Source organism: Cotesia glomerata, linkage group LG3 (genome assembly GCF_020080835.1).
Source record: "Cotesia glomerata isolate CgM1 linkage group LG3, MPM_Cglom_v2.3, whole genome shotgun sequence".
Classification (NCBI taxonomy): Eukaryota; Metazoa; Arthropoda; class Insecta; order Hymenoptera; family Braconidae; genus Cotesia; species Cotesia glomerata.
In genome coordinates this window covers 21,859,506-21,875,774 of record NC_058160.1, presented here as the reverse complement: position 1 = coordinate 21,875,774, position 16,269 = coordinate 21,859,506, and the positions used below count along the sequence as shown (strand labels likewise).

Sequence of the window (16,269 nt, the reverse complement as noted above, 5' to 3'; positions counted from 1 at the left end):
TATGTTGACTACAACAACAGCGAGTCCAGAAACGACGACAGCCTCATCAAGTATGTTGATTGCAACAACAGCGAGTCCAGAAATGATGTCATCAACAGAAATGCCAACCAAACCATCACCAACAACAACTTCAACAACAATGTCATCAACAACAGCTTACTTTGGTCGTTTTGGCGGCTCAAGAATGACTCCAGCACCTCGCTTAAGCTCCAGTTCATCAACGAAAACTCCTCTCCGAGATTACCACGTCTACGGGATCTACCCAAACAAGACGATTGTCCGAAAACGACCGGAAGACAACCTGATAGACGCCCGGAACATCGACAGCCCGTACGTGATCTTCGGGATCTTTCCGGACGGGAAGCTGGTCCGGAAGTTCCCGAATGGAACGGTAATACCGGACCCGCCGAGCAACCCGGTAGAAGTTGTCTTTTCGCTTAGCACAAGCACAACCACTAACAGGCCCACGCCCCAGACCCAGGTTCTTCTCCAAAATAAGAATAACAATAACAACCAGGCTAATAACGTTAATCAACCAATGAATAATAACAATGGTAGTGCCACCGCGAGCTCTAATAATCGTCCGGGAAACATGACTCTACTCACCAATGTTAGTGGAGACCAGATCAATGATGGTTACCGAAGCCGGATTAATCTCGGACTAGCCGATAATTCTATCAATTATAATGGAGCTGATGAAGACCCTAATCAATTTGCTGACCCTACTTTATTGCCCGGCATCGGTAACGTCAATACCCAGCCCACCACTACGACAATGGTACCTTTATCGTTTTTTTAATATTACCGGCCTTTTATTTATTTTTTTTTTTTTTTCAAATATCTTTTATCAATTTATTAACGATTATTTTCTCTTCATGGTACTTAACTGCATTTTAACGCTTTTCTTCTGTTCTTTTACTTGAAAATTCTTACTTTACTATCGAAATATTTAAAATTACTCTGAATTATTTTACTTTAGTTGATATAAAATCAGCTTGCCTCAATTTTCAGGGAATTTGAAGTACAATACTTATTTTTCTTATTTATTATTATTTTGTACATAAATTATTTTATTATTTCTGTAAAATTGTAAATATTTGCACAAAAAATTGCACATGTTAAAAACTTTCACTTGATTGCACTTCAAAAAGGCTTATAATATAAATTTTTTAAAAAGTTTTTTGGGAAAAAGTGCAAGGGGTAGTTTAAAACAATAAAATGAATTATGTTAATAAAATAATTGTGTGGTATGATATAGGTAACAGACGCGTCGTCGCGAACAGCCGGACCACCTTTGGGCGCGACACCCTCGAGCGTAAATTCGCAGGGTGGTCGTATTATTCAGGACATTGAGAGGGACAAGGCCAGCAGGACTAAAGAGGCCGGAGGTCAACGCAGTACCGTGTACATCGGACAGGTAAGTAGAGAGCCAAAGACAGAGATAGACAAATAAAATAAAAAAATAAAAGACTGTCTGTGGTTTATGCCTGATGCAAATCTATTGACATTGGTGAATCGAACACTGTGCTGTTTCAGGAGAAGTTTATCAACTACTGGACCAATGACACTCAGCCGTCAAATAATTCACGTATCGTGAGTGTTGAAATAAACTCTATTTCTGTATGTATCGCATCCCCTACTTGCTAGGGACTTGTCGAGTTTTATCATTTTTATTTTTATTAACATCGTTTATTTCAGAGCGCCTCCCATCAGGGTCCCGATGCAGGTTCACTACCGTCGTTGGATATTCTAACGAACAATAATATCCAAGGGCAAGGGACAACTGCTCAGGCCAACAACCGGTGGAAAGATCCTTTGGATCAGATCTTTGGTATAACAACTAGACCGTCCGTTGCATCTAACATTTTACAGGTAAGTACTTTGTGAATACAGTGTGAGTACATCAGTGCATATATGGAAAGAAGTTTACTGTTAAATTCGTGAGAAAAATTACCAAACTGTATTACGTTTTTATAATTTTTTTTAAATTATATATACTTTTTTAAATTCGATAAAAAAAAATTAAATATTATTATTATAAATTTTGTATTTTGTAAAAAATTTTATTTTAGTTTCATGAAACTAACTTAAAAAATTTTTTTTTTTACTTACTTTAATAATAATCGATAAGAGAGAAAAATTAAAAATGCCATTTAAATATATTTTTATTAATAATATTTAATTTTATAAAACCTTCTCAAAATAATGATTGTATTGTTTTGGCTTTACTGTAATTTTTAATAACATACCTGTGAAAAAAAAATTCTGATCTGGCCGTATATGGTTTGAAATAATACATGGTCATATCCAGCTATATGTGAAAATAAAACAAAATCTATTCAAATTTTTCAATTTTATATTTTTTTCTCGTAATATGTTAACGAACATAATTTATCAAACAAAAATTGGACTTGTAGTCGATTAAATTAAAAATCAATATCAGATAAGCTCTTCAGAAGAGTAAAAAATTTTTTTTGGATTTTAGAATTCATCTCAAACTTAACTCTCTTATAAAGAGAATATTCCTTTTGTCAAAAAATGATATATGGAGATATCAGGCCATATCAAAAAATTTTTTCATGGGTTATCATCAATAGCAATAATTTATCCTATCAATTTTTAATAATTATTATTATCTACCGGTATATCACAGTAAAAACTAATAATACTTTTAAATAGTTGGTAATTATTTGCAAGTTGGGTCGTTCCATGCTAGGCCATGTTGAAATTTTTTTTTTTTTTTTTTTTTTGATCAAATTGATCAATTTTTTTTTTTAAATTGTTCGTTTTTTTATGTACTTTTTAAAAAAAATATGTATCAAAAATATCAAAAAAAGATAAAATAGAAATTTTATCTAAAAACATAAAAGCCAATTTTTTTTCCAACTTGAGGGTAAAAAAGCTATCGAAATCTCTATTTTTTCCTTTCACGACATTTTTTATCGTAAATGCGCCGTAAAAAGAAGCAGAATAAAAAAAAAAATTTTTAAATGTTAATTTTTCACCTAGTTATGGCCTAAAATAGTGTTGACTCCACTTGTAAATAATAAATAATAACCAAATACTTTTTTACATTGTAATTGTGAATAATTATTAAAAAAATTCTATACAGATCAAAATTTACGGATATCTACGATTACGGTGATTTTGACAGTAATTTTAAAATAAAATTTCTTTCCGTGTGTGTGGATGTCTATATGCGATGTACAGTATATATTCTCATGTACATTAGCGAATGACGTTTGGTCCTAGAAAGCTTCAGGTCTCGATTATTCCAATGTAGTAGATATTATCAACGTCGCTCACATAATTATGTTACACAGGACGAGTCGAGATCGGCGATCACGGCGCGTCCCATAAATCCACTCTCGGAGGTCCTCACCCCCGTGTTGGACGCCAACCAGTTGGCTCGAGACACTTCGATCACGATCACTGATGCAACCACCAATACAACCACCAGCAGCAGCACCACCAGTACTACTTCTACTACTACAACGCCAGCTACTACGACGACGACAACGCCAGCTATTACGACAACGACAACACCAGCAACGACAACGACAACAACAACAACAACAGCTGCACCAACTACTACTACTTCTTCTTCTACTTCTACAACTACAACCTCTACTACTGCGGCAACGACAACATCTTCGACAACGCCGCCTACCACAACAACCACCACGACAACAATAGCTCCAACTAGCAGACCAACCACCACAGTCGCACCAACTACTTTACCACCATCGTCATCGGCACCACCGACCACCAATACAATCAGTGAATCAACACTGTCACCGTTTACGACGATAGACGTCCCTCATCAAACTGCCTTTGGAAGTACTTTTGATGATCTTGCTTTTCTTAATTCATTGGTAATTATTCTTTATCAATTATTCGATTGATTTATTTTTAAGGTAGTTGGCGTGGTTAAAGAATACCGTCAGAAAATTCTAAATTTTTGTATACTCATTACGGACATGATGATACAATTACCCTTAAAATTTGAAGTCGATTGACCACCTATAACGCGAGATGAATTCAATTAAAAATTTGATATTTAACATTGATTGCATACGTTCTCTGCAGTTCTGTACCAGTTTCTTAGTTATAAAAAAAAAAAACTATCAGCAGCTTTAAAAAAACTGACAGTCTTTTAAGGTATTTGTTGTGAGTTTAAAAAAAATAAAAAAAATTTTTTGACTGTCTAATTATTTATAAATAACGGATTAAAGTTCAATAATTTATGAAAAAGTATATATACATATGAATACTGTACGGGTTACCTATCCACGGGTACAGTCTTGCGTAAAAATTATGGATTACTTAGATACAAGCTCATATACTTTTGCGGTGCGTATAATCTCTGATTTTCTGACAATATTGTACCATGACAACTACCTTAAGTTAGATTTTATTTTTATAAATTTTTTTGGAAAATATGAAGAATTTTCCGAAAGCACTAGGGTAGATAATTGAAAATTATTTATTTATCTAATTACCTCAAATGTAAAAAATTACTTAGTGTTTTTTATATTTTTATACGGCTGTCCGATTTCTGAAAACAGTTATGGATATTTCTTAGATTCTTAAAATATTTTTTTCGCAAGAAAAAAGTTTACCTTCCGAATTGATAAAAATTTGATTTATACAGAGAAGATAATACGACAAAAGACTTTTAAAAAAAAAAACGTCAGATTGTTTATTTGAAGTAATAAGAAATGCAAAAATACCAAAATAAATCAGGTCAAAAATTTTGCACACTGGGATTTGAAATAGGATAGCCAAATGATGAAATAATTTAAACTTTTGGTTTAATAGTATGATTCAATAAACAAAACAAATGTCATGAAGGTAAAAGACCCTGTTACTGACACTGGCCTAGTTGTTTGACACTTGCAATTTTATTTTAATTAAAAAAATTAAATGTTCTCAAAAATATAATTTTCTTAAAATTTATAATTAAAAAATTATATTTATTAATTTATTAGAGCTGATTTGTTTTTTTTTTTAATTAAAATAAAATTCCAAGTGTCATTAACTAGGCCAGTGTCAATAACTGGGTCTTTTACTATATATAATTTTAAAAAGTTTAAAGAATTTTTATCTAATTAAAATATATCTTGAGTTAAAATAAAATCTGTAATTTTGATTGAAATCGCCGATTGCTGTATTGAATAATATTATTTGATATAATGCAATAAAATAATAATTATTGATTTATGCTAAAGTCAACGCTCTCTGTATTTGACTCACCCGTACAGGACCATTCTCTGTATTTGACTCGTCCTTGTCCATAAGAGCTGTGTAAAATCGTCAAATACAGAGGAAGAATGTGGTCAAATACAGAGAGGTCCAATACAGAGAGCGTCGACTGTATCGGTTTTCATAGCAAAATTATTAAAATTCTGATATTTTTTCTTAATTGTAATTAAAATATTCGAGAGATAAAAGATAACTACACTGAAAAAAAAAATTCTTCAACCGATGGTACACTGAAAAAAAATTTTTCAATGGTTCAAGAGAAAAATTCTTGAACCAAGAATATAATTTTGAAGAGGGTAATTGTCTTGAATCAAGACGAAAAATTCTTGAATCAAGTAAAATTTCCTTAAATCAAGAATTTTTCTTCTCAAATCAAGAATATTAAGTTCATTAAAATTATATACTTGATTCAAGAACATTTTTTTTTCTGTACATTCATATATTAATAGAAAAATTAACTTGATACTAAGAATCATTTTCAGAAATTTTATTATCTTGAATGGAGAAGAAAAATTCTCAAAATAATCAATTTTTTAATTAAAAAAATTCTTCAAAATGATTCTCTTATTCTTGGAAAAAGATTCTTTCTTTTGAATCAAGTTAATATTTTTATCGGTATATAATAAAACGTTTATCTTTATTTTAGAGTCTGTAAATTTACATTTCTTTCAAGAAATCAATTTCGTAAAAATTAATCTGAAATAATTAAGAAAATTGTAGTGTTATACTTATTAGCGCACAAATATCTTTTTTATCTGATAATATTTTCAATTAATAAAGAATTTTAATATAGTCAAAATAATCCTTGATTAGCCCAACATAATTAATCCTGAAAAATTAAAAATTTCGAGAATTAAAAAGTACCAGTAATTTGTCTGTCACATTGGTGATTACGATAACATATTTATAAAATATTAAAAATCACCGACGACTAATAAGAAAACTAAATTTTTTCAGCTTCAATCAAGTGATAACTCGAATTCAATAGGCTCTACGCCAAAGACGTTAACCGAAGTCGAACGGCAGTTAGCAAACAAGGTAAGTTACTTAAAAGATATCTGTATCCGACGATTCTCGTTATCTGGACAATCAAATAGGAATAGAATTAGTCGTAGCACTCTCACTTTATCTGACCCAAGAGTATTGCTCAACTCAGTAATCTATGTCCCGTCATTTAGGGTTACCATTGCTGTCACTATCATTGTTGTTATTATTATTATTATCCTTATTATCGGATTGGTTATTTCCAATCCAAGAGTAAACTCTAGCGAGAGCGTTCGAGCGAGAAGTTTAAAAAAAAAAATAATCGTCCGCGTGAGTCAAATATAGTGAGTTGGTTTAGTTTTTTATTGGAGAAAACCAGGTGGTGGGTTGAGATCAATTGATAGTGTGTAACGCAAATGCTGTTTATGCTGTTCGTGTATATATATATATATATATATATATACACTTCCAGACGGGGTCTTTCTGTCGTGGGTCACTACTCGGAGTCAATTCTTATTTCGAAACGCCAACGCAATCCATATATATTTATACATATATGATAAAACGTTATAAACTGGTGGTTAGTTATAGCGGTAGCGGGTATGCTATTATCGTCTTTAGCGGCTAGTCACGGTGAACGTACGACTACGTCCTTGCCGTCGGCCTTCATCCGATGACGTCGAGACGTTGGGGCAACTTGGACATTCACTGATTTTATGATTTTTATTATTATTTTTTTATCCTTTTTACTTAATCAATAATCAACTAATAGTCGTTTGTCATTATTGAACCAGAGAAAAATTATCAGTTAAGATATTGCCAATAGCTTTTAACTTGGAGGATTAATCTTAAATCTAACAATTAATCATTTTATTATTTAACACACATTGCTGTTGCATTAACTATTTACTTTTATTATAATCAATCAATTAATTAATTAACTAATTAATCGATTGTTAATTAATTAATTAAATGCTAATAAAAATCGCTGTTGTCATTTTTAAATACTGAAATAAAATGTTTGAATAATAAAATTGTTTTGTGGAAAAATTTCAATTTAATAGCTACGCCGTAAAACACATCAGTGACTAAGTGTTTAAAATTCAATCCTTTATTTATTGCATCTTTTTTTTTGCAATTATTCTCGGACATTAGTTGTAAGAAGAAATTCAAAAATAAATAAATAAGTAAATAGATGTAATCATATAAAAGAATGTTGACGACAAGACAAGTAACGGGAGATAGAGATCAACAAGATCAATTACCAATCGCATCCCTCATGATCATCAGTAGTTTCTGGAATAAAAATAAAAATAAATAAAATGACACGTTTGTTTTTTCCGTGATTTACTATTACATTTAATCATTATTACAAGTTAAGAAACGTAATGTACCGAGACGCTCAGATGTATACATATGTTTATATAAATAAATACAAATATAGAGACGCATACATGTACATATGTACTTAGAAAATTGCACGATCTTAGCGAGGTCACCTGCCAACTGAATCGACCTCTCAGTACTGTGGCAAATCGTGCCCGTGAGGCATCCTTAACTTGTTTTTCTCACTTGTATTATTTTTTCTTCCCTATATTTTCGTGTCTATCGACGTGTGGTCGCGTGCGTGTATTCTCCACCAAAGAATTTACTCGTTTCCTTTTTTTTTTTTTTTAATTTTTATTTTTTTAACGTCTCGGTCTTTCATGTAGCAATTATGTGAATCGCTCTGTGGCAGATTGCTATGATAATTAACATTTTACGCGCCATTGGCACTGAACGAGGTAACAACAATGACGTCAGTCTTCCTTCTCGTCTCCATTTCCTATATACTAATTCTTAAATCCTTTGTTAATAGACACTTTGTATTAATTTCTAATTGTCTTTTATAATTCAAAATTCTAATATGCAAATTTTAATTACTGAAAGTTGAATGTCATTATCATATTCCTTAAGGGAGAAATATGTATGTTTAACATACATAAAAACAGATAAAAAATTTAGTTTATTTATTTGACTTGTAAAAAATGTTACACCGTAAAAATGCGCATAAAAGTAATCAATATACTAATTTTTACGATGTAATATGGTAAATTTTAAAATGAAAAATAAAGAAAGTGAAGATATTGAAAGTCTGGTTCTGGATTACGATGTGATAATTGTAATTCTTCCAATAATTTTTTTTCGTGTAGGTAATAAGTTGAATTATACCTCAACTATTATTAAGCGGCTGTATAAATGAGCTTTTATGAGAGATAGCTACATTGATTGTAAATAGAGAAATTCTTATATTTTTAGTGTTGATAGTCATTTTACAGTATTTATATTTTCATTAATTATAGTGCTCAAATAATAAATTAACAATGAATGTTTTTTTAATGTCTAGCAGCATACTGTCTTTATCATTATTTTTTTTTTATAAATGTCTTTTAGTAGAGACTCAGTTTTTGAAGTATAATTATAGGCTCCTCCTCAAGCTGTTATACCATAATTTATAATGCTTTCAATTAACGCATGATATATTATTTTTAAATTTCTTTTATTCATAACGAGAATAAGCTTATATAAGACAACAGTTAAGAGTTTAAGCTTATTCATTAATCTTTTTATATGATAATTTTATTTTATACAGTATAGAGTTATTCCAAGATACAGGACTTTTTTACCTTCTTTTTACAATCAATAAATAGACTCAATTCACATATGAAAACAAGTTTGAAAAATTCAAAAAAACACGACTCATAATGCTAGTTTAATTGTAAAAAAATAAATTTTCGATTTTTGGGTACTGCAATTTTCTCATTACATGTTGTATAAAAATTTCAATTTTTATTTAGTTTTTATAATTTTTGCGTTGTATAAGTATGATGTGTGCACAAGAAAAAATATAAAAAACTGAATAAAAAGTGTTAAAAATAAAATTTTAATAAAAATTAAAAGTCAATTAAATTAATTAATTAAAAAAAAAAAATACTGATGAAAAAAATTTTATCTAGAAAAAAATGACCACTATCAATCTGGAGGCGAGTTCTGTACTATATATATATAATATCGCGTACGCGCGTCTAGTGGGGCAAATGCCTGTATCTATTTATACCTAATATTAAAGAAAATTCCGGGTTCATTTGTCATTACACGGAAAAAAGAAAACTCGAAAAATTACAGTATATAATGCAACGTGGCGCTTCGTGATGAAAACTGGAAAAATTACAGTTTCAGATTGTAATTATTACAGGTTGTATAAGAATTACATTGTAGAATGTAATATTTACATTGAAAGCTCTGAATATTAAATTAAAAAATTGAATTTAGAAAATTGTTATTTCAAACTGTAATTTTTCTAGTTTTGACTACGACGGGACCGATTTTACATTTTATACTGTAATTTTTAGAGTTTTTTAGATAGCCATTTGATATAACAAATCCATTTGGGCCAAGATGAGTCAATAAAAAAAAAAAATTATTTGAATAATGGATTTTTTTTTTAAATTGAGTGCCCAAACTACAAATTTTCTTTGATTGTCTAACGGTAATAATATTTAATTTATTTTAATGATTTTCTCGTTTTGTTTATATTGGATCAATTTTTGCAAGTTTACATAAAATTATCTATTTGGTGGTATACAAATTATGTTGGTTCCATCAATTAACATGAGTAACAATGAAAATAGTTGCAAAAAATGTCTTTGATCGTAAAGGAATTTTCAATGCTTCGCATTATGAACCGTGCAAAAATTTTTTTAAAATCGGTCAGAGTTAAAATCAAAAAATTGCTTTTTTAAGTTTTTAACTTGTAAATTTTAGTTGACTTTCAATACAAATAATGAATATTTATTTCACATATACGAAAATAAATATGTTTGCCTTATATTATACATACACAGAAAAAAAAATTTACTTGAATCAAGTAAATAATTTTGAAGAATTTCATTTTCTTGATTTGAGTAGAAAAATTCTTAAATTAAGAAATTTTTTTTGATTTAAGTAAATTTCACTTGATTCAAGAATTTTTTGTTGTGATCCAAGACAATGAAACTCTTCAAAATTATTTTCTTGATTTAAAAATTTTTCTATTGTTTCAAGTTAATTTTTTTTTCTGTGTACATATAATTTTTTTTTGAGACGATACTCTTCAAATTTAAAAATTTATAATATTACCAATTTAACTCAATGATAATAAATCAATATTTTGGTGTAGATTTTATCGTTAGCCCTGAGTAAAGTAGCTGGGCCAACACGTTCACCAAAAGCCATTCAACCATCAAATGTTTCGCCGAATTCATTGGACGCATTTCCTCGCCCGAGTTTCGGTCACTCGTCGTCGTCACCGATAATAATCGATTTACTGGAGCCGACAACGAAAAAACCAGTAGCGAGAATCACGACTCGAGAACCATTCACTTGGAAACCGGTGACTGACGTCACTTCAACCACACCAACGACCACGACAACCAGTTCCAAACCTACTGTATCAACTACAACCACCACTACAACTACAACAACTCCAGCCACTACAAGTACAAGTACAAGTACCAGTACGACAAGCACATCATCAACAACAGTGACACCTTCTACCCAAGTTACGTGGAAACCATTTCCAAAGCAACCACCTACTTTAAAACCCATAGAAAGTATTCCTGTTACTAAACAAACTTCTGTAAAAGCATTCACGGGAAAACCGATAAATAGACCCAAGCCAACGACACCACCACCGCTCGGTTTCGGTGCCGGTTTACTCCAAGCGATATTTGGCCGCAATATTTTCGCTCCACCGACAACCCAGCGACCCGTTATCAGGAAGCCCGTGCAGACTACTACGACAACTTCTAAGCCGATACAAATAACCGAATTAGTTATTCCCACTGCAGCTGTCCGCAATCAAGTCCAGGCGGCCTCTCAGCATGTGAACGATGTCAGATTGTTGAATTCTTTGTTGGGAGACACCAAAGTCTCCACGTCGACTTTTTCTCCGGAAGATGACGCTAAATTTTTACTTGAACTCCTGAAGGATTCAGAAAAAAATGGTAAACAATTGATTTTTAAAATAATTCTTCTTGGAAATGAAGACACTTGGGGTTTTTATTGGCGAATAATATCTTTTGTTTGATTTTGTTAAGCTGGTAAAGGCGTGAAGGGATCAAGTGTTCTTTCGCAAGATGATGAAACATTTCTCCGATCGATTCTCAGTGGTCAGGCTAAAGTCCGTACACCTTCATCAGTTTCCGGGAATTCAGATTCCAATAATGCCGCATTACTTGCTCAACTTTTGAAAGTTCAGGGTATTGAACCATCCACTCCCGCAAATCGATTACAAGAACAACTTCAGGTTAGTTTGGTATTTGATATTTAATATTCAATGTATAATATTTAATAGACAAATTATTGCTACATTGTAACAAATCGGGAGATAATTTTTACTTTTGTCATTCGGAGTGAAGAAATAAAACACTCTGCGGACGGAGTAAATCTGGAGTTTCTTTTCAGCGGAGTAATTCCGGAGTAAATATGAATTTTAATCCGGAAGAGATCCGAGTACGGAGTTTTTAGACTAAAATAAATTCTTATTTAGCTGAAACAAGTTTTCTATGCTAAATTATTAACAAATACTTCAAATAATATTTCTGAAATTTAAGTTTCTAATTATTGATTGTAATTTTTAAAATAATTTGACTGTTTTGGAACATTGAACTAAATTTTCACAGAAATTATTTTATTTTTAAGTCTTGCCGATAAATCTTAACGTAAAAAGTAAATAATAATAAATTATTACCATTACTACGTTCAATTATATAAAATTAATTACTTCAATCTTGCTGAAATTAAATTTTATATGGAAATTTTTAGGATTTCTTGACAAATAAATTATTATAGAAAGAATTTCCCAAAAAATTCTACTTATAAAGATTGAAAAAAAAATTATTGATGCATTTTTCTTAAGGTAGTTGTCGTGGTTAAGGCATACTGTCAGAAAATTCTAAATTTTTGTATACTTATTAAGGACATGATGATACAATTACCTTAAAAATTTGAAGTCGATTGACCACCTATAACCCTAGATGAATTCAATTAAAAATTGGATATTTAACATTGATTGCATACGCTCTCTACAGTTCTGTACCAGTTTTTTAATTATAAAAAAAAAAAAACTAACTATCAGAAACTTTAAAAAAACTGACAGTCCTTTAATGTATTTGTTGTGAGTTTAAAAAGAAATAAAAAAAAATTTATGATCTTCTAATTATTTATAACTAACGGATTAAAGTTCAACAATTTATGAAAAAGTATATATCTACGAAGTCGGACAGAAACAATTGTATGGGTTGCGTCTTCACGGGTACAGTCTTGTGTAAAAATTATGGATTACTTAGCTACAAGCTCATATACTTTTGCGGCGTAGTTGTACCATGATAACTACCTTAAATATTAAAATTTATTACTAATATTATTATTTATTACACTTTAGAGGATAATTATTGGAGCGGGCAAATAAGTTTTGTTTAACGCAACGTTTCGCAATTATTTATTGCTCTCTATAAACAATAATATAGATTAAAATTTATTTTTTATATCAAATTCAGAAAAAAGGTAAAATTAATTTATTAATCTGTAAATATGCATTTTGTAATTATCAAACGGATAACTGTTTTTTTATTTTTCTTCAACAAAAAAAATTAAATCATTCAGTTTGCAAATTTTTTACAACGTAAATTTCTAAGAGTTAAATGATCTTTAACATGAATACACGTGAATAAATAAAATATGTTTAGGGTATTAAAGTGACTTCAATGCCGCCAGTACAAACAACGGCTAGAGTTATTGCGACTACTAAAAAATCAGTAACCAGGCCAAGGCCCTCTGATTGGCAACCAAGTTCCACTTACCCGCCACCTTTGTTCAGTAATTTTAATTTTGGATTTCCACGTGGTGAAAGTTATGACGACGATGACAATTCTAGTAGGGGAGGTGTTAGGAATCAAGTATTGAATGCTGCCATTGGAGCTACCAGAGTTTTTAGTCAATTTCTCGGAGCCGCAATAACGGTACCATTATAATTAATATTTTTTTTTATAAATATTTTATTTCGCATAAAATAAATATTTCGTTTAATTTAATTTTTTTGAGAGGTAAGTGCACTCACACAAATATTTGAATATGTATTAATAATTCAAGGGAGCTGCACAGCAGTTACAGTCTTTCGTGAGAAACAGTACTAAGTACGTCACAGGAGCCGTCGGCGGTTAGTCTGCATCCTGATCATGGAATCCGGCGCCAATTGTGAAATTAAAAAATACAAACTCAGTAAATAAACTAATCAATTAGTAATGACAAAAATCCGATGATGATTGTTATTAATAAATAAATTGAATTCATTTTCCGACCAGAACAACGTGATTAACTTAATTTTATTATTAATAATAAAAATTGCTGCAAAAATTTGAAAAAAATTAGTTTTTTTTTTTTTAAGTTTAATATTTCTGACTCTTGCAAACGTTTCTAGGGTAAGATTTCTTTTTGAAAAAATATCCGTGAAACATTTGCAACGTCTTTATAAATAAATATATAAATAGTGTCCATAAAATATAATTTTTTTCTATTTTTGGAATTATAATAAAAATTTGTAACTTAATTTTCTATCTTTAAAATAATAATTATTAATGTATTATTGTATAATTTTGTGTATATGTAATCTATGATATTGTAGTGTGTTGTGTTTTGTATAATAAAAAAGTTTGACATTTTAATACGCCTGGCACCTAAATCAAAACATTAAAACACCTTTAGCTTGAACATATTTAAAATTTATAATAAAACAAAAAAATATGATTCTGTTCTCATGTAGATCATGATGCACTTTCATAACGACAAACGTCATCATCCAACCAAAGTGTGGGAGAACATATTTTTTGTTATACAAACATGGTAATAAGACGCTTTACTTAGTTACAAAGACACATTTTTCCACGGTTCTCCCTTTTTTTAATTTTTTACTCCTAAAATTTTTTTTTTTTCCTGACAGTTTATTTTTATTTTCTTAAGTAATGCGTCCCAACGGTTATTAATCATCTATAACGATGTTACAAGTATTCATTAAAGTAACATCGACACTAAGTAGTTATGTCGTTCTGTTATAATATAATGTATAATGTCTGTTGAGTTATGACAACCGGCTCAGTCGTAAGAGTAAATAAAGTACGGCATTCAATCTTGCTATTGACAACAATCGTTTAGTTATCTTTAACATTGTTTGGACACGCCATATAATGTGTGCTATTGCTTTCCTTCTTGTTCGCTGGTGCTTTTCTCACGGGCTATCGTTAGCTCACTTTTACTCTTGGTTATTTTGTGAATAAAAATTTCTTTAAGATATTAACCAAATCTATCGCCAGAATACTTTTTAAAAATTTTAACATAATTTAAAAATCGCGATTTATTTATATAAAAGTTTTTCGTTTTCTGATCTTTGGTAGATTCGGTGAAATTATTAAAAATAAATGTTCGGATATTTATCATAGATTACATGTTGCAAGTCCGATTTTTAACTATGAATTACACAAAAATTTTCGTAGGATTTAAAAAAAAATTTATTTCATACGTATTTAATATCGATTAAGAATATATGAAAAATTTAGTTTTTCATCTTTACACTGCCTTAATTTAAGATCTGATCATTCTCAATATTCCCGGGAAGAAATTTTCTGATATATGGATATATATAGCCTGATATGGTTATTACTAAAATTACAAATATAAATAATGCTGTGAAGCGGGAAAGAATAGGAGTTACGGTAATTATTACGTGAAGCGTTCCACATTCACGTAACAGGATATTGGTAGGAAAGGATTGAGAAAGGAATGTGGAGAGGATCATCTTAATGTGAGTTTATAGAATATGCGAGAAAAAATTATTAGATAGCTCGGACTGGGATTCGAACCCAGAACCTTCCGAAGACATGTCGGATACTCTACCATTTGAGCTATCCGGTCTATACTAAAATTATATATGTCCATATCATTTTAGGGTAAAATTAGTGTTAAAAATTTCCGATAGGCGGCGCATGATCGCTGAATAGTCTCCCGTGTAAAAAAAGATGTCTCAAAAATGTCCCAAGCGGGGAGCTCCAAAATTGACACAATTTGGGACTATTTTGTGACATTTTTGTGACACCGGATGAAAAATCCAAAATATAAGAGTTAAGCATTTTTAAACTCTCATAAAAAATTTTTTTTAAACTTACGTCATTTTTTCAACTCATTTTAGTGACGATTTTGGGACATATTTGTGACTATATTGGAACATTTTGTAACTATTTTGGGACATTTTTGTGACTACTTTGGAACATATTTATGACTATTTCAGGACATGTTAGGGACTATTTTAGGACATTTTTGTGACTCTTTTGTGACTATTTTGGGACATGTTTGTGACTATTTTGGAATATTTTTGTGACTATCTTTGAAAATTTTTGTGATTATTTTAGGACACATTTATGACTTTTTTAGAACACTTCACTATTTTAAATTAATTATATAATTATTTCGGAATAGTTTTGTGCCGATTTTTGAACATTTTTGTCACTATTTTGGGACATTTTTGTGACTCTTTTGGGACATTTTTGTGACTATTTTGGGACATTATTGTGACTCTTTTGAGACATTTTTGTGACTACTTTAGAACATGTTTATGACTCTTTTGGAACTTTTTTGTGACTATTATGGAACATTTTTGTGATTATTTTAGGACACATTTATGACTTTTTTAGAACACGTCACTATTTTAAATTATTTATATAATTATTTTTGGAAAATTTTTGTGACTATTTTGGGACATTCTTGTGACTATTTTGGGACATTTTTGTGACTCTTTTGGGACATTTTTGTAACTCTTTTGGGACATTTTCGTTACTATTTTGGAACATTTTTGTGATTATTTTAGGACAGATTTATAACTTTTTTAGAACACTTAACTATTTTAAATTATTTATATAATTATTTCGGAATAGTTTTGTGCCGATTTTCGAA

The 16,269-nt window shown here is 30.2% G+C and overlaps 1 protein-coding gene across 6 annotated transcripts in view; it reads left to right on the top strand.

Moving 5' to 3' along the window:
• The window catches only part of LOC123260304 (mucin-5AC-like), a 37,469-nt gene extending 23,807 nt beyond the window's left edge, over nucleotides 1-13,662 (top strand). For 2 of the 6 annotated variants that reach the window (XM_044721315.1, XM_044721314.1), the window contains exons 11-21: nucleotides 44-88; nucleotides 134-778; nucleotides 1,259-1,417; nucleotides 1,537-1,620; nucleotides 1,699-1,872; nucleotides 3,324-3,875; nucleotides 6,223-6,303; nucleotides 10,448-11,273; nucleotides 11,367-11,575; nucleotides 13,017-13,289; nucleotides 13,420-13,662. In XM_044721315.1, coding sequence (XP_044577250.1) covers nucleotides 44-88; nucleotides 134-778; nucleotides 1,259-1,417; nucleotides 1,537-1,620; nucleotides 1,699-1,872; nucleotides 3,324-3,875; nucleotides 6,223-6,303; nucleotides 10,448-11,273; nucleotides 11,367-11,575; nucleotides 13,017-13,289; nucleotides 13,420-13,491 — 3,120 coding nt within the window. In that variant the 3' untranslated portion in view covers nucleotides 13,492-13,662. Of the gene's footprint in view, nucleotides 1-43; nucleotides 779-1,258; nucleotides 1,418-1,536; nucleotides 1,621-1,698; nucleotides 1,873-3,323; nucleotides 3,876-6,222; nucleotides 6,304-10,447; nucleotides 11,274-11,366; nucleotides 11,576-13,016; nucleotides 13,290-13,419 lie in introns of all 6 variants that reach the window. The other 4 variants (XM_044721313.1, XM_044721312.1, XM_044721310.1 and 1 more) reach the window with 3 other exon arrangements.
• Nucleotides 13,663-16,269: the final 2,607 nt, after the last annotated feature.